Source organism: Hordeum vulgare, chromosome 1H (assembly GCF_904849725.1).
Source record: "Hordeum vulgare subsp. vulgare chromosome 1H, MorexV3_pseudomolecules_assembly, whole genome shotgun sequence".
In the NCBI taxonomy this organism is placed as follows: Eukaryota; Viridiplantae; Streptophyta; class Magnoliopsida; order Poales; family Poaceae; genus Hordeum; species Hordeum vulgare.
The window spans coordinates 416,984,423-417,007,166 of NC_058518.1; the positions used below are offsets into that span (position 1 = coordinate 416,984,423).

Below are 22,744 nucleotides of genomic sequence, written 5' to 3' on the forward strand. Positions count from 1 at the left end.
GGGATCAACCCCAATCAAACATGTTGTCAACAGTGCTATTCCTCACGTCACATCACCACGTAGGAGCGGCCCACCTACGGTCGATACCGCAAAAAAGGGGGGCCGTGAGGTTGATGAACTCCAGTGTTCTCCACCACTTGCCGCAACCGGGCTTCGGGAATTCCCTGGAGCCGGGGGCCTTGGCGTCCGGAGCCACTCGTGGTCGCGGCGACCACGCGGGGCCAAAGCCCGGGATAAGGTGAGCGCCCGCCGCGCCTGGCTCACGTGTGACCACCGTCGCGCCACATGTCGCGGGCAGTATATTCCACAGCCGCCGGATTCACCCCTTCGTCTCCCCTTCCTCCGCCTCGATCACACGCGCTGCCGCCCATACGTACTGACACACACACAAAACACACACACAGATACATCGATCTCCTCCGGTCCGGTCCGGAACTCCACGCGCACGATCCCGTGGTTCTCCCGCATCGTTGGAGCTCGCTCGCTCCGCCGCCCGACTAGCTCGGCTCAGCTCAGCCCCGGTCAGGTACGCACCCACGCCGGCCGGTGCTCCACCGCCCGGTTCGATTCTGCTCCGGTGACCGATCACGCGGTGGAATTAGTAGCTGGCGTGCGAACGAATTGGTGCAGGTGAAGCCGTACGTGAAGGATGCCGTCGGTTTCCAAGGCCGGCGTGTGCGTGCAGAGGCCGACCACGAGCGGCGGCGGGAGGAGCAGGGAGGCGGCCCGATCGGTGGCGGCGCCGAGAGCCCGGCACGCGAACTCCAAGGCGATGCACCACGCGGCGCGGGGCCGGCATTGCTCGCCTCCCAAGGCCGTCGCGGCGCCGATGCCCGCCACGAAGAAGGTAAACACCTCGCGACTCGTGTGTGCCACTCGAGCATTATCGTTTCCGGTTGACTTGCGCGCGCGTTCCTTGTTCGGATGCCATCCGTACGATCACCACAATCACTGTTAGCCAGGCTTTTCAGTTTGGCCAGTCCGTAAGCCCACCACCAAACATTAAGTACGTCTATAATATGCACCGCGAAAGTTCATCTAATTTTCTTTTTTACAACACGAGCAATGCTACGTCTACGTAAATATTTACGTACACGTGATAGTCTGATTTGGCAATAACTGATTGGATTAAGAGGAGGATGAGGCTCACCCACTCCTGAAAATCAGGGGGGGCATGTTTAGATTAATTGAAAGGTTTAGTAAACTTATGTAGGCTTTAGTACGTCCAGCATTTTCGTTACAACACAGTACGAACGCAGATACTCGTTTGGTTGCTATACGTATTGCCTCTGTAAATAAACATAAAAACGCTTAGATCAGTACTTTAATAATCTATGAACCCTCTTATCCTTACGGAGGGAGTACTTTCTGTCGAGGTAGATCCACAATATGAGATCTCCATTTACGCACGATTAAGTACGATTGGAAACTATAATAGGATGGAATCCTTTCTCTTGTTCATGGATTCTGGGTAACTACAATGTTCTACATTTCCCTTAGCTGAAACGGTCTGCATTTGTCGTCTATATTGTCTCAAATTGAATTACGGAAATACTAAAAATTTAATGCCAGATTCTAAGGATGACGAATCGAATATTTTTTAGGCAAATTATGTTGTCATGAAGATGGCAATTTTAGAGAAGGCCATGTGATTCACATTCCGTGCAACGTCCGGTCCAAGCCATATGACACATCCATATATGCATTACATATACATAATTTCCTTTTATCTAGTACGTAGCTAGGTTCCTTTGGTGACCAGTGACAATAAAACTTCACCATAGTTCGTCAATCTTTCTGTTTTCTTGAAACGAGAAGGGGGCCGGGCACTTGAATAGATCCCACTTCAGAAAAAAAAAAAAGGATCGACGTTTGCCATTGTAGACATTGATAGGTTAGTTACCTTTACACATTTAGACGTTTGGATATGTACACTTGGTATACAAAACCATGTAGGGCTAAAAAATAGAAGATAGATCCTCATTTGTAGTCTGTTCTTCGGGTTTTTTTTTGTGATTTGATAATTCGTAAAATTTATCTTTTTTAGCGATTATGGTTAAACTTCATATGTCTTTGGCGAAGATGGCAACATAGTTTTATTTGAGGCATTTCTCATATCATCTCACAACAAGTTCGTCGTACAACGGTTTGGCAACCGTAAACTAAACTTAGATATTTGGATAGTTTTCTAGTAAATTATCCAAAAACCAACTTAGAGATGATTAGAATACAACTTCTCCGTCAACCATAGAGATATAAAAATGACCAGATCGAGTTTAGCGACAACGTTTTTTCTTCTTCTTTTTAGTCTGCGATGTAAGAAGGAAATGACAATCACCTTGATAGCTAATGTCATAATGTTGCAATGAGTGCAATTGAGAGTTTGAGAAATGAATGATGTGCCCCCAAGCCTCCCCTACTAAATGTTTGGATTGGCAAAATATTGCTCAAGGTTTTGCTTTCTTATGAGATGATCAAAGTTGGCAACAAAAACAACTATAGTTGACAAAAAAATGTCCTCCAAATAATTTGCAACCATCCATGGACCAAAATATTTGGTCAGGACAACATATTAGTACGGTGTACCGTGGGACTTTCGAGCAATTTTCGAAAGCTTCCATGTACCGTGGGACTGGTTTTGGGAACCTTTCACCAATTTTGGGAATATTTGTTCCTTTTTTCTTCTTCTCTATATTTTTTCTTTACTGTTTTTTCTTTCTTCTTTTGCTTATTTTATTTTCCAAATTCATGAACTTTTTAATCAGTCTGGTTTGTTCTATGAACAGTTTTTTACATTCATGATTTGTTTTCCAAATATTACATAATTTTTTTAACATATTCATGAACATTCTTTATATGTACGAAATTTTTTGAAGTGCTGTGAACAATTTTTTAAATGTTACAAATATTTCTTTATATTTCATGAAAAATTGTTAAAGTTGCATGAACAATTGTTTTATATTTCCAACAGTTTTCTTAACATATTAATATATTTTTAAACACGTGAAGGTATGCTAGAGTCTAAAACTTGGACTGGTACCATTTATTGTAACATAACCTTTCCGTGAACATTTTGAAAAGTTCATAATTGTTTTGATTACATTAATGTTTTTATACATTTTATGGATATTTTATAAAATACTATAATGTCTTTTTAAGCGTGTTAACATTTTTTAAATGGCACAAACATTTTTTTAATTGTATGAACAATTTTTAAAGTTGTGCGAAGAAAGTTTTACATTGCACAAACATCCTACTAAACCGTTTGCAAATCAAATTGTTAGAACATTTTAAAAAGAGAAAAATAGATAAATAACTACTCTTATATTATACTCCTTTCGTTTCAAAATAAGTGACTCAAAAATTACTCAACTTTACAGTAACTTTAGTACAAAATTGAATCACTTTTGAGTCACTTATTTTGGGACGGAGGGAGTAGGATAGAGGGAGTATCATACATGCTTACGTCGATAGTGTATGACCGACTATTAGATGCGTACGTGGTTATGGGCCTGGCGTATTTAACAGGTGCTGGAGGCGATGCTACGTTCGGTCTTGCACTAAGCGAGATTTAGACACTCCTCTCAGCACCTGGGCATATGGCCGATCAGTTTTTTCTCCATCGGACGGTCATTGACTGTCTGACCAAGAAATATTTATCGTTATCTCTATATGAATTTGAAAAGACGTAAAGTTTTATTGTCCGCTTGTCCTTTGTCTAACTTTAGGTACATTTGCCGCTTCCTCTCTTGCTTTTATTAATTTTCTGCTTTGTTCATCAGTTTTATTTAAAAACAGCCTCAACCCTCACTTTTTATTGACATACCAATTAAATTTTATTTTTAAGCGAATGAATATTTAGCAAATAAGTATTTATCAAACATCTCAGCCGTATTAATACAAGCAAGTAAATCACAGGTTAACCTGCTGAATGTCTATGTCCTCGTGACAACACACGAACAATTATATAGTTTACTTACCAAAAAAGGGGCATGGCTCCCTATTTTTGTCTTCGGCGTTTCTCCCTTCTTTCGTTGTCCAAATTTATTGTAAATTTCCCCTTTCTCTTCCTATCAGTTGGAGTATCTAAAATAATATAAATTGCTACGTGACTCAGAACTATGAGACTGTCATATAATAATCGAGTACACGCATTTTACAATTTTCTTGTGCTGCATCGAGACATAAAGTAGGCAGGTTTGGAGGTGGTGTTTATGTGCTCGAGCTCAAATGCGCCCGGGTGAATAACAAAATACAAGAAATTGAGAAAAATATTGTGCAATTGTTGATAAATTTTTGGATTGCCCACAAAATTTCAGCATGAAATGGCATTCATGAAAATAGTGGCAAAAAAAAGATTCTTCAACAATATTATTTTTGAAAGCATTTTGAGAGTGTTGATTTGTGTTTTTGCCAAGATTTTCACGGATGTCATTTCATGATAAAATTTTCCAAGCACTGAAAACATTTTTCAAAGTTCGTCACGAAAAACAATTCAGTTTTTTTTGGATTTTACTGTTCATCATGAGCATAAGGTGACCTTTGGGCAGGTCTCTGCCATTCGGGTTGCAACTCAAGCCCCTGGTTTCACCAAATCAGAAAAACAGGCACACCTTTTTTTTTAGAGAAGGAGGTTAAACCCCCGGCCTCTGCATCAATCGATGCATGCAACCATCTTATTAATTATTTCACAAAGGTCTAACAAGAGTATACATCAATCCATCTAAAGCCACCACTCACACCTACAAACTCGATAATGGTGAGTGCTCTCACTCCACATATCTAAGACCGGTGTTGTTTCCAATCCATCCACATAACGTATCGGGAACAACAGCCGGTGCAACACACCTAAAACGCACACCTTACGCACACGTTTTACCAGCCGACATCATCCTCGAACCACTGACCCATCTTCAGGAAAGAGATTCGCATCATCCTTGCCAGTCCAATCATCCGTCGATGCCACCACGACGCCCAACGGCGCCACCGCCCTGCGCTCATCCGTCCATATGCGAAGACTCCGGGAGATCTGTCGTGCGTAGCACCTGCCAACCAGGCATGACTCAGCGTAGCACTTGTCGGCCAGGCATGACTTGACAGCTCCACCGAAATTCCGTGCAAGACGAAGCCGCTCCACCTCCTGCCTCAGTCTGCCAACGCTGCTCCACAAACGATGCTTCCAAGAGAGAAACGGCACCGCACTACCGCCATCGTCCGATCTGGAAGACCAGATCCTAGGGTTTCCCCCGAAGCAGTGCCCACCACCAGCAACCGTTCAGGACCCACACAGTGCCCACCACCACTCAGCCCTCAAGGCGACGCCTTCAGGAAGGCCACGACGTCAAGGACGCCGCCGCCGCCCACCGGAGTTAGGGTTTTCACCCGAGAGGCAAGGAAGGGGAGCAGAGGAGCAGATGTATACCGACGTCTCCAAAAAGAATAACGGCGCCCTTGAGCGTCGTCGTCGGCGCGGCTGGCCTGGGCCAACCAAGGGGTTTCCCCCAATCCGAATCTCCTCCACCGGCTTCACCCACAGGAAGGGCCCCGGCAACCACGCCGGCACCGCCAAGAATCCGCAGGAGAGAGGCCCACAGATCAGGACCTGGGGGGCGCAGGTGGCGGTGCAGGCAGCGCCCGATGAAGGGGAACAGCACACCTCCACAACGACGCTTCCAAGAAAGATAGCGGCACCCGCGGGCGTCGCCGTCGCGGCTCCGATGAAACCAGAGCAAGGATTTCTCCCGGAGTTGCGCTGGATATCCACCGCCACCGACCGCTGAGCATGGCCGCCACGCACCATCACGACCCCCAGCCAAGGCCACTGCACCACGCGCCCTGGACACTGCTCGTGCCCAGCCGACCAGCGCAGCCGCACCCGGCTGCCGCTCCCTACCACCAGGGCCGAGCGCCCCGCTAGATCCGGCCATGGAGCCCCGGATCCGCCCTCCACCGCCGCCGATTGGCGAGATCACACCGGATCCCGCAACCGCCGACGCGGGGCCCCGCCGACAGAGCCCGAAGGCCGACGCGAGGGGCCCCGCCGCCGCCATCTCCGAGGCGCGCGCGGCTTCGCCGGCGTCCCCTCCGGCAGCGGCGAAGCAGGAGGGAGGCAGAGAGGGGGTCCGGTGGTGGTGCGGTGCGTGTCTCTACGCGAAGAGGATGCGCGTCGGCGACGTGCTCGCGAGGCGCCGGACTGGAGGAGCGCGGGCCGGGCAGATCGGGAGCCGGGGCAGCGGCGTGGAACTGGTGAGATGGGGTGGCGGCGGCTCCGCACTGAAAGTTTATCTTAAAAAACAGGGGATGCATACGGCCATTTTAGTATGAGTACCAAGATAAACATGGTCCTCAGAATTTTTTTAAATGAGTATCAAGAATTTTTAATGAGTGGTTTTACCACATGCTAAACTTGATCCTCAATAAATGGGAGAAAACTCTCTGTGCATCACCTGTCAATTCTAGGAATTGAACTCGGGTCATTGGGCTGCACAACCGCATGCCGAACCACTGAGCCAATGCTCTCTTTGCAAACAGGCACAACTTGGCCTAAAAAAAAAGATTCTTCAACAAATATTTAGCAAATAAGTATTTATCAAACATCTCAGCCGTATTAATACAAGCAAGTAAATCACAGGTTAACCTGCTGAATGTCTATGTCCTCGTGACAACACACGAACAATTATATAGTTTACTTACCAAAAAAGGGGCATGGCTCATTTGAGCTCGGATGAACAGTAAAATCGGAAAATTTTCAAAAAATGTTCAAAAAATTCTGAAATGTTTTTGAGACCAACTTTGACAAAAGTTCTAAGTGCATGTAAAAATTTGGCATGAACTAACATTTCTACAAGGCGTGGAAAAATAAACAAAATAGACACTCTGAAAATGCGCATTTTCAGAGCATCCATTTTGTTTATTTTGTCACGCCTTGTAAAAATGTTAGTTCATGCCAAATTTTTGCATGCATTTAGAAATTTTGTCAAAGTTGGTCTCAAAAAAATTTCAGAATTTTTTGAACATTTTTAGATTTGTTTTCGATTTTACTGTTCACCCGAGCTCAAATGAGCTCGGGAGCAGAAATGCACTTTCGCATGGCTCCCTATTTTTGTCTTCGGCGTTTCTCCCTTCTTTCGTTGTCCAAATTTATTGTAAATTTCCCCTTTCTCTTCCTATCAGTTGGAGTATCTAAAATAATATAAATTGCTACGTGACTCAGAACTATGAGACTGTCATATAATAATCGAGTACACGCATTTTACAATTTTCTTGTGCTGCATCGAGACATAAAGTAGGCAGGTTTGGAGGTGGTGTTTATGTGCTCGAGCTCAAATGCGCCCGGGTGAATAACAAAATACAAGAAATTGAGAAAAAAATTGTGCAATTATTGATAAAATTTTGGATTGCCCACAAAATTTCAGCATGAAATGGCATTCATGAAAATCGTGGCAAAAAAAAGATTCTTCAACAATATTATTTTTGAAAGCATTTTGAGAGTGTTGATTTGTGTTTTTGCCAAGATTTTCACGGATGTCGTTTCATGATAAAAAATTCCAAGCACTGAAAACATTTTTCAAAGTTCGTCACGAAAAACAATTCAGTTTTTTTTGGATTTTACTGTTCATCACGAGCATAAGGTGACCTTTGGGCAGGTGTCTGCCATTCGGGTTGCAACTCAAGCCCCTGGTTTCACCAAACCAGAAAAACAGGCACAACTTGGCCTAGGCAAAGAGCTATTTCCTTCCAAGCTCCATTACATCGAGAACGTGAAAGGAATCGGGCCGGGAATCCACCGTAATACAGGGCCAAATGCATTTTGGCAATTTAGCAACTTGATTAAGCCGATAGGTATGCCCATTGAACAAATGACAAGGTCGTGATCACGCATGTAAAAACAAGAACCAGCTTACTTTTGGGTTTTGATATCCCCAAATGCAACCGCACAGTACAAGTAACCACGGGCAGTTTGACAGCAGCAGCCAAGTAGCATCAGGGTAAACCAGTGCATGCATGAGTGGCATTCATTTAACTTGGCAGCGTCATGAGAAAACCACGTACTAGGACAGTGGGTTTTCACAACCTAACATAGGATGCAGAGTACTTTGCATTCTAATCCATCCTAATCCAGGCACAGGTGCTGCCCATGTCTCTGTCTCACGTACACAAACACTCGTGCAAAGTATTGTCTTTCGTACTCGAGCCATTTCTATTCAAAATATGCCGGGACCTGTCTGTTTATTCTTTTTAAGAGAGAAGGAGCTGCACTGTATATGGTTGCTTCCCTGGACAAATTTGTGATCTGACGCACCCCGTATTGTTGTTTCATATGGCTGCGAGAAACCACCGCGTTGCTTAGAAAACCAGAGGCTCAGTTGCCCACAGGTTCATTAAGATACTTAGCTACAAACCAATTGTACCGTAGGACAGTGACTTTGATTAGCAACGTTAGCAACAGGTACACATAATGATAATGGGAGGTGCCAGGGCATGTAGGTTAGAGCCGGTGCCTGCCTCAATCTTATCAAATGTTTGTCACGCAGGGCTAGTAATTTCAAACTTTGAATTATTCTTGGTACACATTTTTTTAACACGGTACAAATGCAAGCGCTGGTATAAACGAATCGTTCTTGATACTCATTCATGACGCTATAAATTAATCTTATTTATTTTGAAACTATAAATTCAAAGTACAAAGTTTTGCATCTAAGGTTTTTTTTCTTCTTCAAAGTTTTTTTTCTTCTTCGAACCATATAGGAGATTAAAACATCACAGTACAATCTAAGGAAAAAGTTTGAGAAGTTAAACATGTGACCAATAGAACACAGTATTTTCCAGCTGTATATAGTACTCCCTCCGTTCCGTATTGTAGTTTGTATAGATTTTTTAAAGTCAAACAAAACAGCACAGTATAAACTAAGGAAAAAGTTTGAGAAGCTAAATATGTGACCAATAGAATACAGTATTTTCCAGCTGTATATAGTACTCCATCCGTTCCTTATTGTAGTTTGTATAGATTTTTTAAAAAGTCAAACAAAACAAATTTTGGTCGAGTTTATAGAAAAAATTATTTATATATTCAATTCCAAACATATACAACATGAAAATACGCGCTATATTTTGGATAATAGGGAAGGTTTTTCTATTTTGTTAAAGAATTGCTGAAAACATGGTAACTTACTGTCCATAATAACCAGGGCATCCCAAATCTAGCTGTGTGATTCTTGTAAGTAGCTAAGTTCCAATAATTCAATCCGGAACCCGAGCTTAGATGCACCTGCTGAACAGTAAAATTGAAAATAAAAGAAAAAAAATAAAAAAAATTGATTTTTTTGTGGTAAAAGATGCAGGAGCGCGTGAAGTTCGTGCAAAATTTCAAATCATTTGGTCATTTGAGCAGTTCTCAGCAAAGAGACAAAATCAGGTCGAAACAATGCAAAACAGTAAACTTTTTCACAGACCCTAATTTTGTCTTTTTCGCTGAGATCTTCTCAGATTTCCAAATATTCCCAAATTTGACACGAACATCACGCATTCAATCATCTCTCATCACAAAAAATTCAGAGTTTTTTGAATTTTTCTAGTACTCCTTCCGTCCTAAAATAACTGTCTCAACTTTATACTAGCTCTAGTACAAATTTATACTAAGCTTAAGACACTTATTTTAGGACAGAAGGAGTATTTTAAATGATTTTACTGTCCCCGCTTCCGCTAAGTTCATTCTTTTTTTGTTTCTTTTGCGATGGGAAGGTAATTTCATTTCGAGGTGCCTTGTTATCTGAAAACATTTAACAGCTTTGGCTGATAACTCTTTCGGTGATGTTTTGACAAAGATTCGATGTGCATACTTTTCAACAAGTTTAGCTATAATTTACCATAGTAGTAACATAAACATGCCCCCCTCCCCCTCCCCCCTCTGTCGCGTTTTTTCCTACCGACGATGTTCACTATTTCATGTAGTTGCCTCGCTGCTTGAACTAGTTTTATACTTTTATCCAATGAAGTTTTTATAGTTTGACTTGACCTGGTATATGGAAAAGTATGGTAATATTGTTTTCGTGGAGGAGTATATGCTTATATATGCAACATCTACATATAGCACGAAAAATATATTTTATAATGAGATTACAAATTTAGCATATGTACCATTTCATAATCATGTCATCAAAGAGGGGTGTCTTTTTGGGTGATGACGGGTGCAAGGCACAAACCCCGTATAATGCTCTATCTCATAAAATAACTACCAAAATACGGGTTTGCACGAAAAAAGTTTCCGTTCAGACCCCGAAAACGCGTTGGATCCGTATGTATTTTTACGGGGCACGGTAAAAAACTCCTAAAAACACAATTTTCGCATCCGCTTCTACGGTGCACTGTATCGAGAAAAATCAATTGGCGGAAGCCCAACTGCCACGAAAATTTCAGCGTCCATCGTCCACGTCCGCCGTGCGTCGCCCCGGACATCGCCCTGCCCGTCCCCGGCCGTCGGTCCTGCATGGATTGGCAACCGAAGCTAACTACCTAGTTAGCTCGTGAATGGATTGGCAACGGGAGCTAGCTAGCTAGCTCCTCGATAGATTCGCGCGAGCCGTCATGGATGTCAGTGGCTCTATATTTGGCCGTTTCGTGTGTTCTTTGTCGGCTTTTAGGAGCAAATTTAGTTGACCACGGACACGGACGAAAGGAAGAAGAAGATGTAGGGAAAAAATACAAGCGAAAAATTGATTTACAGTTTAAGTTTAAGCGGTCTGTTCGGCCGCAGCTCGACCCGACATTTTCAGTTTCGCGTTTTAAGGGGTCTTGTTCGAAACCTTCTTCCTTCTTCAATAAAATGTCAAATCTTTTGTCATACTTACCCAAAAAGGGTTCCCCCGCTTTCTATACAAAGCAACCAACCGATACAACCAACGATAGATGCTGGGGCAGATAGCACAATCATGCCCAAAAGAAAGACAAAAAAAATAAGAGAAAGAATGCGAGCAACACCGGATCAACGAAAGCTTTAGTGTCCCGCACTGTTGCGCCCACCGAATAATTCCACCACACTTCAGTGTCATCGGATTATCGTGTGTCAAGCAACACCTTCAAGAAAGACGGCGACAACGACGACTCTGCTGCCCGTACAAGTCCTAGGATTTCTCCCGACACACGAAGGGGAGCGGGGGAGAGGTACATCCAACGCCCTTCAGGAAGGGAGGGGCGCCCGCAGGTGCCACCGCATCGATGTCGATCAGATCCGAGAGAGATTTCTCCCGACCCCTCGCACCCACCATCCGAAACCAATCCTTAGCTCCACCATACCAACTACCCACCAACATGCGCCACCACAGTCACGCGGACACCACCGTCGTCTCACCACAGCAAACGCAGCGAGGCCGGCTGGACTGAGACACAACCACCGTACACATCGACCGATAGTACTACAACCGCGTGGGAGGGGACAACCTCCACCGACACACGCGGTAGCAGACCAGACGTAGGCGCACGGGCATGCTTGACCCCCTGCCCAGCTGGGCCCAGATCGGGCCCGTTAACACCCCCCCCACTCCGCACTGCAGCAGACGCAACACAGGAGCCGCCGCCCCATCGCCCGTATCGCGCCAGACTAGCCGGAGACGACCCGCTAGAGACAACACCGGCCCACCCTGACCCAGACCAGCATGATGCTGCCGGCCAAGCCCCGCCTCCAGCCGCCAAGGGGCCGCGCCGTCGCCCGAGCTGCCTCGGGGCACCGTCTGCCAAGGACCACCGCCATCGGAGCACGCCGCCCAAGTCGGGAACTATGACGGGAAAAGGCAGGGGCGCCACCGCCAGCCTCACGGCGCTGCGCGGGCAAGCGCCCGGCCATGCCTGCCGACGACAGCGGCTAGAGGGAGGGAGGGGGGAGAGGTTTTGGCGGCGGGGGAGGAAGGGGCCGCCCCGGTCGCCTCGCTCGGGGAGGAAACGCGGGTGTGTCAATCAGACTACTGAGAATTACGATGTTTTTTGTCATACTTAAAAAGAAAGAAAAGATTTCAGATGGCGAAACTGCTGAGCGCGGTCACGCTGGTGTGCCCATCAGCACGGCTGGCACAAGGACGCGGTGGTCTGCTCCCGGCCGGCACATAGCGCTAGCGGAGCAAAGCATCAGGGCTGGGTAGCGCGTGTTTTTGTTTTTTATTTTTTTGATGAACTGGGGTAGGGCAGCGCGTGCTGTTGCCGCAACTGCCCAGGCCGGTGGTCGTTGCGTGACAGCACGGAACCGTGCACGGCGTACGTGCCGATCCCATCCCATCCGCTCCGGTCCGGCCACGGCGGGAGGTGGAGCAGCAATCCAAAACGATTTGATCTGATGGAAAGCCACCGTTCGAATGCGGAACGCTCCCTGCTCCGGCTGCTGTCTCGCGTTGTGTTGCCTGGCTGCTGGCTTATCTCCGTTTGACCGGCGGTGGACGATCCCCGGTTCCATCCTTTTCAGAAGAGGCCGCCACGCGGCCTTCCTTTCTAAATTTATATAAACAGAAATGTCTTCGCCCGGCACCACACGGCGCCGTGCAGGCTGTCGAGCACGTTCTTCAGGTCGAATCGATGTACGTATTTTCCTAAGATAAGAGAGCGTGGTGAGTTTAACCTGTCACGCGCACCATTTCCTCCTAGCTTCTACCCGCTGCTGGCTGCCCAATTCCTCTGCATTTTTCCGGGTTCCTAACAACCATGCATTTTTTATACAATATATATATATATAAATGGTTGTTGACGGCATGTAAACTCCTCGGGAAAAAAGGGATCATATCCCTGCAGAGATTAGGGGAGGGGACGTGTTGCTGAGCTGCGAGCCCATCCTCCCACGCGCATGCACCAGCCCATCCTGCCACCACGGCAACGGTATCCGTTCCGTCCCGCGAGCGCGTGGTGTGGGCATTGGGGCTGGTGTCACGTTGGCTCGCCGCTTCGTACGTCTTCGCACCTTGAGTTGGGCATGGGCAGCTGGGTGTCAACTGACGTGCACCTTCAAAAAAATAAAATGAGTGGGCACCTTGAGTTGGGCAGCTGGGTGTCAACTGACGTGCACCTTCAAAAATAAAATAAAAAATGGCATGCACCTTAGGCTTCTTTGGTTGAATTGGTTCAAAGGGTAGGAATTGAAAACTTGTAGGAAATGAGATGTCATGCATCTTAAATCCTATACAAAGGAATAGAAAAGGAGATATATCCTTGGTCCTCATCATAGGAAAAAAGAATACTGAGTCTAGGCTAATGTTTGTTTTTGTTGGAAATGTGGAGGATAGGAGGGAATTCCTTCATAGGAACATGAATCGATTCCTACAAACCAAAGGACTCCATAGTTTTTTCTTCTATTGAATCCCTTCAAAATTCCTCCAAATCAAAAGAGGCCTAAATTGAAGATACCATGGTGGCCTGTAATTTTGTCCATGCATTTTCCGTTTGCATTGAAGATAAAACAACACAAAATTACGTCAAGCAAACAGAACTCGCGTAATCAACACTTACTAAACAGAAACAGGTACATACCGAGCTACATATATTCACAGTAAGAGAGACAGAAAAGAGTACTCCATCCGTCCCAAAGTAAGTATCAAGATTTTAGTTCAAATGTGAACAATTTTGAACTAAAACCCCGTACAATAGGCAGATGTAAGTTGCCCGGATTTATAATTTGGCCAGGTGAATTCGCGTGAAGCGTGAAGAAGGTGTCGGTTAACGGGAGTGGGATGGTTGGTGAAGAAGGTGTCAGGAGGTTGAAGAAAGCATCTGGCTGTTCGTTTTGCATCGGATGGCTATTCAGTCGACTTACACACTTATACCTAATCATTTTTACAGTCCCGACACTTATTTTGAAACGAATGGAGTATACAACAGTTCGCGGTAAGGATGGATTTGTTTTCACACGTTACGCCACTTGGCAGGTAGGTTAGCAGAGGAGCACACGCCTACCCGGCCCCTCCCCGGGCTGGTCCTTCCCCCACATGCGACGATCGCGCGGTGACGCCTCCCGGTGGGTCTTACCGGGGTGCCACGCCATTTCTACGTGTCCAAGGCCTCGGCACCCTCCCCTTGCTATAAATAGAGCCCGGCTTTCACTCCATGAGCATCCAACAAGTTGTAGTAGTGTTCGTCGTCACTGCTAGCCGGCCGGCGTGGTAGATCTGTAGCATTGTGTTGCACTCACTAATGGCTCCTGCTCAATGCGCTCGCGTGCAGAGGGTGTTCCACTTCGGCAAGGGCAAGAGCGAGGGCAACAAGGCCATGAAGGACCTGGTACGTCATCCATCCATCCATACATCCGTCAATCTTATATATATATGTGTGTGTGTGCGCGCTGATGATGATGATGTACTGAATCATCGTGGATGATGGATGCATGTCATGTGTGCAGCTGGGCGGGAAGGGCGCCAACTTGGCGGAGATGGCGAGCATCGGGCTGTCGGTGCCGCCGGGGTTCACGGTGTCGACGGAGGCGTGCGAGCAGTACCAGCTGGCGGGGAGGGCGCTGCCGGCGGGGCTGTGGGAGGAGACGCTGGAGGGCCTGCGGTGGGTGGAGGAGTACATGGGGGCGCGCCTCGGCGACCCCGCGCGCCCCCTGCTGCTCTCCGTCCGCTCCGGCGCCGCCGTGTCCATGCCCGGCATGATGGACACGGTGCTCAACCTGGGGCTCAACGACGAGGTGGCCGCCGGGCTGGCCGCCAAGAGCGGCGACCGCTTCGCCTACGACTCCTTCCGCCGCTTCCTCGACATGTTCGGCAACGTCGTGAGTATACCATACTTCCTCTGATTACTAAATACTTGTTGTTAGGAAAAATTGTACAACACACTTGCATGCATGGCTCCTCTGACTGGCTTAAGCTTAGCTCCATGGACTATGGATCGGACTAGCATGCATGCATGTATTCACTAACTCACATCGCTTGCTTGTCGTAGTACTAGTTAATTTGCGTGCGTCGACTAACCGTTGCTTTGGGAGGGAGCGACCTAGTACGTCTGACGCGGGTTGCGTCGCCGAGACGTTGGCTGCTGCTGCTGCTGCTGTTACATTCTGAATTCTGAAGGTGACAAGGATTACGTTGGGGTTCTTGTCCGCTTCCAAGGGTATCCTTGGGGTACGGATGACGCCCGGTAGTGTAGTTAACCGGTGAAAAAGATTGTTGGCTGAAAAAAGTAGAAAAACGAAATCAGTAGATTTAGAAAGAGGCGTTTTTTTTTTGGTTTCATTCAGAAGTATTTTTTTTGCTGTTATTGTCAGCACAGTTAATCGGACTACCAAGAACAGTTTTCGTACGACAACAATGCCGTAGTTTGACCGCAACTGTTTCTCTCGGAAGGAATTGCTGATGAAGGCGACCGCTGTCTTACAGTTTGACACTACTGTTATTTCTCTCCGCCCTGAAATAAGATAGAGTGAAAAGAAGCTAGGATACTCTTTGACGCTATTACTTCTGAAATAAGACAAGGGAACAACAGGACAAACTTTGACAAAATAATAGGACAAACATTCTTCCGTAGCACAACATGTTTGCTTTCATGAAAAGATTTGTCTTGTTCTTCACTAGGAACCATGACAATTAAATCACTCGGTTGGGGCTGATGAAAGACATGACAAAGGATTCAGCTCCAACTTCATTGATCCATGACATCTGCAACTGCAATATTAATTCACATAGTAGGCTTGAACCAACCTGCTGCCAAGTTGGTTTTGTCTTTTACGTAGCAGTTTCTTTTGCATTCCTCACTAAATAGCAGTTTCTTCTGCACCAAAACTTCGGTCGGCCTTTTGTTTACACTTTACAGTGATTCCTAGCAACTAGTAGCAGGACCCTTGTTTCTTAGTAGGACCTTTCATTTTTACCAGGTTATGGACATTCCTCATGCACTTTTCGAAGAGAAACTCGAAGCCATGAAAGCAACCAAGGGGGTGCAGAACGACACCGACCTGACTGCCAATGACCTCAGGGAGCTAGTGGGTCAGTACAAGAACGTCTATGTCGAAGCCAAAGGAGAACAGTTTCCCTCAGGTTGGATTCATGATTTTCACCCTTATACATATGTTCCAAGTTCGTATATTGAAACTAAAATTGTGTTTTTGCACCCAGTTGATATGTGTGTACGTTGTTTCTTGCATTGGCATAGATCCGAAGAGGCAACTGCAGTTAGCGGTGTTGGCCGTGTTCGACTCGTGGGACAGTCCGAGAGCGAACAAGTATAGAAGCATTAATCAGATCACCGGACTTCGGGGCACCGCCGTGAACGTGCAGTGCATGGTGTTTGGCAACATGGGGAACACCTCCGGCACCGGTGTCCTCTTCACTAGGAACCCTAGCACCGGAGAGAAGAAGCTTTATGGCGAGTTCCTAGTCAATGCTCAGGTATATATGTTGCCCAAGTTTGGTCAGAATAGACTATGCAATCAAGATAATGCAGTGTGGAAAATTTAGTGAATGACTGTGCATAATTTTACTGTTTTTTTTTCCTTATGCAGGGTGAGGATGTGGTTGCTGGAATCAGAACCCCGGAGGATCTTGATGCCATGAGGGATCACATGCCGGAGGCCTATGCAGAGCTTGTCGAAAACTGCGACATACTGGAGAGCCACTATAAAGAAATGATGGTGTGTTAGTTTATCCAACGAATTTGCAGGAAGCTCTATTGAGCGGCCTGTCAGTGTTGCTGTTTTAAAAACTTATTCTGAAACATCGTGAAGAACTTAGCTATCTAATTAGTTTACACAACCAAGTTGTAACAGCATGGTCTTTGATCATTTTCAAGCACCACTAATTACAGTGCTCTCTACAGTTTCTCACATGACATGAGTGCTCTTTGGTCATGATCCTGCCTTAATATGTCAAAAGATTAACCTGAACCTCTACTATTTCCAATGGTGAATAACTTGCATTTTTCATGTGTAATGCAGGATATTGAGTTTACCGTTCAAGAAAATAGGCTCTGGATGCTACAGTGCAGATCCGGAAAGCGTACTGGCACAGGAGCTGTGAAGATTGCTGTAGACATGGTTAATGAGGCTCTTGTTGATCGCAATACAGCGATTAAGATGGTAGAACCAGGTCACCTGGACCAGCTTCTTCACCCACAGGTACAAGTTAATCAGTTACGCCCAAATGGTGTATGTAAATGCATGCATGTAATTTTTCAGTGCCTCTGTTATCCCAATAAATTATCTTCTCTTTCAGGATATACTTGAATTACTGATGTTCCTCGTATGAATTTTATTTGCAACTGGATAATGGCAATATATTGACACAGTTTATTACTCTTATGTTATGAAAACCAGTTTGCCAACCCTGAGGCTGCTTCATACAAAGGCAAAGTTATTACTACTGGCTTACCAGCATCACCTGGTGCTGCTGTGGGACAGATTGTATTTACTGCTGAAGATGCTGAAGCATGGCATGCCCAAGGGAAATCTGCTATTCTGGTCTGTGCATTTCCTTATCATCCTCCTTTTTATAGCAGGATGTCTCCTTCATTTTTCTATGTCATTTTGGGTTGAACTTGTCCTATTCTTGAGTTATCCTGATATTTTCTGAACTCTTTAAATGTAAAGGTGAGGACTGAGACCAGCCCAGAAGATGTTGGTGGTATGCATGCAGCTGCTGGAATTCTTACAGCAAGAGGTGGTATGACTTCTCATGCTGCTGTTGTAGCTCGTGGTTGGGGAAAATGCTGTGTGTCAGGGTGCTCAAGCATCCGTGTAAATGAAACTGAAAAGGTGATTGAAATTATTTCTGCAGATATGTAGGAAATACATTGTTAGATGCAACGCTTCCTTCCAGAATTAAAATTCAGAATGAGATTACGATAACTCTATGTTCATCATTTTTGTATTATACAGTTGCTTACTTTGGTATGTCTGTACGCATAGGCGGTAGCTATTGAAGACAAGATGCTCTACGAAGGTGACTGGATATCACTCAATGGATCAACTGGTGAAGTGATCCTTGGCAAACAGCCACTTTCCCCACCAGCCCTTAGTGCTGACTTGGAAACTTTCATGTCCTGGGTTGACGAAGTTAGGCAGCTCAAGGTAAACTTACTAGGAATGAAAACAAGAATAAAAAAGGATGACTCTAGTTGAAATTAACTCAAAATGGCATCAGTCTTGTTAATTGGCTCTGTTCAATATTGCAAAAACTTCAACAGAAATCCTTATTATGCATACGTTGCGTGTACTAGGTCATGGCTAACGCAGATACCCCTGAGGATGCATTGGCAGCAAGGAAGAATGGGGCAGAGGGAATTGGACTCTGTCGGACAGAGCACATGGTTGGTGTTAACTTTTTAGTTACTGTTTTTTTTTTGTTAGGATATTTATTTTTGTAGTAAACTTTTCAAAACGTGAACTTTATGGACACATGTCTGCTCTTGTAGACAATGAAAAGAAAAACTAATGTTCTCTTTTGTATATTTTGCAGTTCTTTGCTTCTGACGAGAGGATTAAGGCTGTGAGGCAGATGATTATGGCTCCAACTGTTGAACTGAGGCAGAAAGCACTAGATCGTCTTCTGCCTTATCAGAGGTCCGACTTTGAAGGCATTTTCCGTGCTATGGATGGTATGTGGAAAATCTCTACGTATTCATATATATTGTTCTGTCTCAATATATCAGGTGCACTAGAGTTCAAATACCCTGAGCCGGCTTGCTTCCTTATAAGAATTGTGCCTCTAACCTTGAAGTATTTTTTTGGCACTCATGTAGTTTAGGGTATAGAATCCCCCGCAAAAAAAAAAAAAAAAAAGAGTTTAGGGTGTAGAATTCTGGCAGGGCTTGTTCATTCTTTTATTGAAAGTGATATATGTAATGGCATGTTCCATAGAAACTGATACCAAATAAACACTTACCATCGATGGCATACAACATTAGTTATAGATTACACTTTCTGCAATGGAATCCAAACTACATTTCTGTCACACAGAACCGTCTGAACATCAATGCTTGTATTCCAGGGCTCCCGGTGACTATTCGGCTGTTGGACCCTCCACTTCACGAGTTCCTTCCAGAAGGGCATGTCGAGGATATTGTGCGTGAGCTATGTGCTGAAACCGGAGCCGCTGAGGATGATGTCCTTGCAAGAATGGAGAAACTTTCAGAAGTCAATCCAATGCTTGGTTTCCGTGGTTGCAGGTTGGTGTTTTGATTTGTTTAGCTCTTTCTGGAGATTAAATTATATCCATTTGATAAACAGAATAAATGTTTTTCATAATTCCAACACAACCACTGTTGAATGAAGTTTTCCCTTCCTATTCATCTACTTGTCTGTTCTCCTCTATGTTCTTGTATAGCAGGCTACCTTATTCACAATTCTGTTTTCTTTCCTTTACTAATACTGGTGATGCTAATGTTTCAGGCTTGGTATATCATATCCTGAATTAACAGAAATGCAAGCCCGGGCCATCTTTGAAGCTGCCATATCCATGACCAACCAGGGTATTCAAGTATTTCCAGAGATAATGGTTCCTCTTGTTGGAACACCTCAGGTATGTCTTTCTTCGCGTGTATCTTCTTTGGCTGGTATAAAGGTGTAACTTCACTTCACAGTTGATGCAGTTGAAAAATGATATAATCCATTTGATGGGATACAACTATGCAACACCTATTTATGGAAACCTGACCATTTATTTTCTTCTCAAACCACACTTGATTTTATTACTGCAATTTTGATTCAGCACTTGATTTTTCCTTCTGACATTTGATTTTGCCAGGAATTGGGACATCAAGTGGCTCTTATCCGCCAAATTGCTAAGAATGTTTTCACCAATATGGGGAAAACAATTGATTACAAAGTTGGGACTATGATTGAAATTCCTAGGGCAGCTCTAGTGGCAGATGAGGTAAAAGCTTGTGATAACTCTGTTCTTTCTGTAAAACCATATATGTTGGCCATTGACGTTCAGCATGTAAACTGAATAATACATGCAGTGTTTAGCAGAACTCTTGGTCGATAGGAGTTGTCAAAATGCAAATAATTAGTTTATCCGATATATCAATGAAAAATAAGCATGTACCTGACATCGTTGTGCTGGTTGCACGTCCACTGACAGATAGCAGAGCAGGCTGAGTTCTTCTCTTTCGGAACGAACGACCTCACGCAGATGACATTTGGTTACAGTAGGGATGATGTGGGGAAGTTCCTTCCCATCTATCTGGCTCAGGGTATCCTCCAGCATGACCCCTTTGAGGTAAATTTGTTACGACTGGGACCGTACGACTTCAAGTTTGTTCTAAGTACCACCCATATTTTAATCATTCACATACGTGAGCACCTCACATATCTAGCCACTTTGCATGTTCTTCTCTTCATCTTTTGTGTACAGCCATAACCTTATCATATTTGTAACTTGGCAACTTACCTGTCAATGAATATGCCAGGTGCTTGATCAGAGAGGAGTGGGGGAGCTGGTGAAGATTGCTACCGAGAGGGGTCGCAAAGCGAGGCCTAACTTGAAGGTCAGCATTGCACCGAGGACACTGTATCTGTTGTGCAGAATTCATTCTTAGTTCATTTGACTGACTGATTTCCTGTTTCCAAACAGGTGGGCATCTGCGGTGAACATGGTGGAGAGCCATCTTCAGTTGCTTTTTTCGCAAAGGCTGGGCTGGATTATGTTTCTTGCTCCCCGTTCAGGTTGGCTGAGATTGTTGAAATTCAGAAGATTAGCACTACTTTGACGCTATCTACAGCCGTTAACATCTTTTCATGGACTCCTTTTTTGCAGGGTCCCGATCGCTAGGCTGGCTGCAGCTCAGGTGCTTGTCTGAGGGCGTTGCCTCATTGTCGACCGGATCGCCTGCTGTTGGTGCATCTGGTGAAGATAAATAAGACATAGCCATGGACTTGTGGAAACTCCGCTGCCTAAGAATGGCCGTTGCATATATATGTATGCGCGTGTAAGCCTGAAATGGTTTGTTCTCTGCATTTTCCCTGAACTGCCATGGTAATGTACCAAACAGCGATGATGACGAAGATAAATCGAATAAAAGGTGGCGATTATCTGTGCTATCAATTCAAGTGATTCTGTTTCTTCTTTTGTTCAGTGGCTGTTACGAGTTTCTTGTGAAAGTAAAGCATGTGATCCCGTCCCAATTGCGTAAATCAAATATCTTTTCACTTGATTTTAAGTGAAAAAATCAAACTCCGTGAGTCCAACTTCTAGAGCAATCTAACTCGGCAAACAAAATTGATGCATTTTTTCGAAAAGGAGGCATCGCCCCGGCCTCTGCATCGAGTGATGCATGCAACCCTTTATTAAGTATCGGAATAATCCAAAGCAAGTACAGAGTGTAACGGTAATTCGTGAGCAGAAATTACAAGGCGATCAACGCCCAAGCCAAAGATATAAATAGGTGTAGTTGGCTAACTCCCTATTCTATCAGCATGTCGCCATCCATAACGGCTGAAGATAGCCTGAGCTACCATCTCCCATCGGGCACACCCAGTAACCAAAGGCTCCCTGGTTTCCACAGGAGAGTAAGGACCACATGCGGATCAAGGCGGTAGCCCTGAAGGTGACCTGCAAAAAATTAATACAATGTTGTCTGTTAAAAACTAGGTCATTTCTACAGTTCCATATAGCCCACAAAAGTGAAGATGTTCCAACTCGAATTAGTTTGGCTAAAGGAACATTAACCCCGTCCAGCCACGTCCCAAATAACATGTTAATGCTAGTAGGCGGGGTGATGTTAAAGGCAATATGGATTGAGCGCCATAAGATTTTAGCCATAGGGCAGTCCAGAAAGAGGTGCTTAATTGTTTCATACGGCTGACATAAGCTACACCTTCGATTTCCCTTCCAATTTCGCTTGGCTAAGTTGTCCTTAGTTAAAACAACTCCTTTGTGGACAAACCACAAAAAGATTTTTAACTTAAGTGGCACTTTAACGTTCCAAATATGCGAAGATTTTGAAATAGGTGCATTGTCAATAATATGGTCATACATTGGTTTCACTGAGAATGTACCATTGGAGGTCAGTCTCCAAGTAATACGATCAGGATCATCAGAAAGACTAACATCCATTAGCCTTCTGACTAGATGTAGCCATCTACCCCATCTATTGCCAACTAAGGATCTGCGAAACTGGATGTTAAGAGGAGTCTCACGTAACACTGCCGCAACAGACGTCTGTCTGCGCTGGGCAATATTATACAGCTGCGGATATTGTAGAGCTAGTGGCACGTCCCCTAGCCAACTATCCTCCCAGAATCTAGTAGATTCACCATTACCTATGATGAATTTAGTCCTGTTAAAAAAAGCCGTTTTAGTCCTCATTAGACCCTTCCAAAAAGGTGAATCTCCCGGTCTCAAAGTGACCTGTGCTAAGGTTTTTTGCTGTAGATACTTGTTCTTCAGAATTTGTACCCGCACACCTTCTGATTCCACAGAGAGCCTGAAAAGCCACTTGCTGAGCAGACACCTGTTCTTAACCTCTAAATTTTCAATCCCCAACCCTCCCTGATCCTTTGGCCTACAAATAATATCCCATCTAGCCAGCCTATACTTGGTCTTGATCTCATCACTCTGCCAGAAAAATCGAGATCGGTAAAAATCCAACCTTTTTCGCACCCCTACTGGTACTTCAAAAAAGGATAGAAGAAACATTGGCATGCTTGTCAACACCGAGTTAACTAAACCCAATCGTCCTCCATAGGATAGTAGCTTGCCCTTCCAGCAGCTCATTTTTTTCTCAAACCGATCCTCTATGCACTTTCAGTCCTTAATAGTTAACTTTCGGTGGTGAATAGGGA

At 44.8% G+C, this 22,744-nt stretch overlaps 1 protein-coding gene across 1 annotated transcript; it reads left to right on the top strand.

The window, feature by feature from the left end:
- The first annotated feature begins 336 nt into the window (after positions 1–336).
- Positions 337–21,005, top strand: LOC123441591 (pyruvate, phosphate dikinase 2). Its single transcript, XM_045117957.1, has 20 exons — positions 337–526; positions 631–847; positions 14,194–14,250; positions 14,369–14,740; positions 15,839–16,001; positions 16,117–16,352; positions 16,466–16,594; positions 16,898–17,077; positions 17,276–17,419; positions 17,549–17,713; positions 17,867–18,028; positions 18,178–18,267; positions 18,417–18,555; positions 18,948–19,125; positions 19,349–19,478; positions 19,704–19,832; positions 20,043–20,180; positions 20,371–20,448; positions 20,535–20,626; positions 20,718–21,005. The coding sequence occupies exons 2-20, from the start codon at positions 650–652 to the stop codon at positions 20,758–20,760; spliced, it is 2,823 nt and encodes a 940-aa protein (XP_044973892.1). The 5' UTR covers positions 337–526; positions 631–649; the 3' UTR covers positions 20,761–21,005.
- The last annotated feature ends 1,739 nt before the right edge of the window (positions 21,006–22,744 follow it).

What these genes read in the sequence shown, in the direction of transcription:
- LOC123441591 (XM_045117957.1), top strand. Translation starts at nt 650, where the DNA reads ATGCCGTCGGTTTCCAAGGCCGGCGTGTGCGTGCAGAGGCCGACCACG. An exon ending in CATTTTCCGTGCTATGGATG is followed by an intron (nt 18,556 to 18,947) that starts GTATGTGGAAAA and finishes CTTGTATTCCAG; the next exon opens with GGCTCCCGGTGACTATTCGG. An exon ending in CAGCTCTAGTGGCAGATGAG is followed by an intron (nt 19,833 to 20,042) that starts GTAAAAGCTTGT and finishes GTCCACTGACAG; the next exon opens with ATAGCAGAGCAGGCTGAGTT.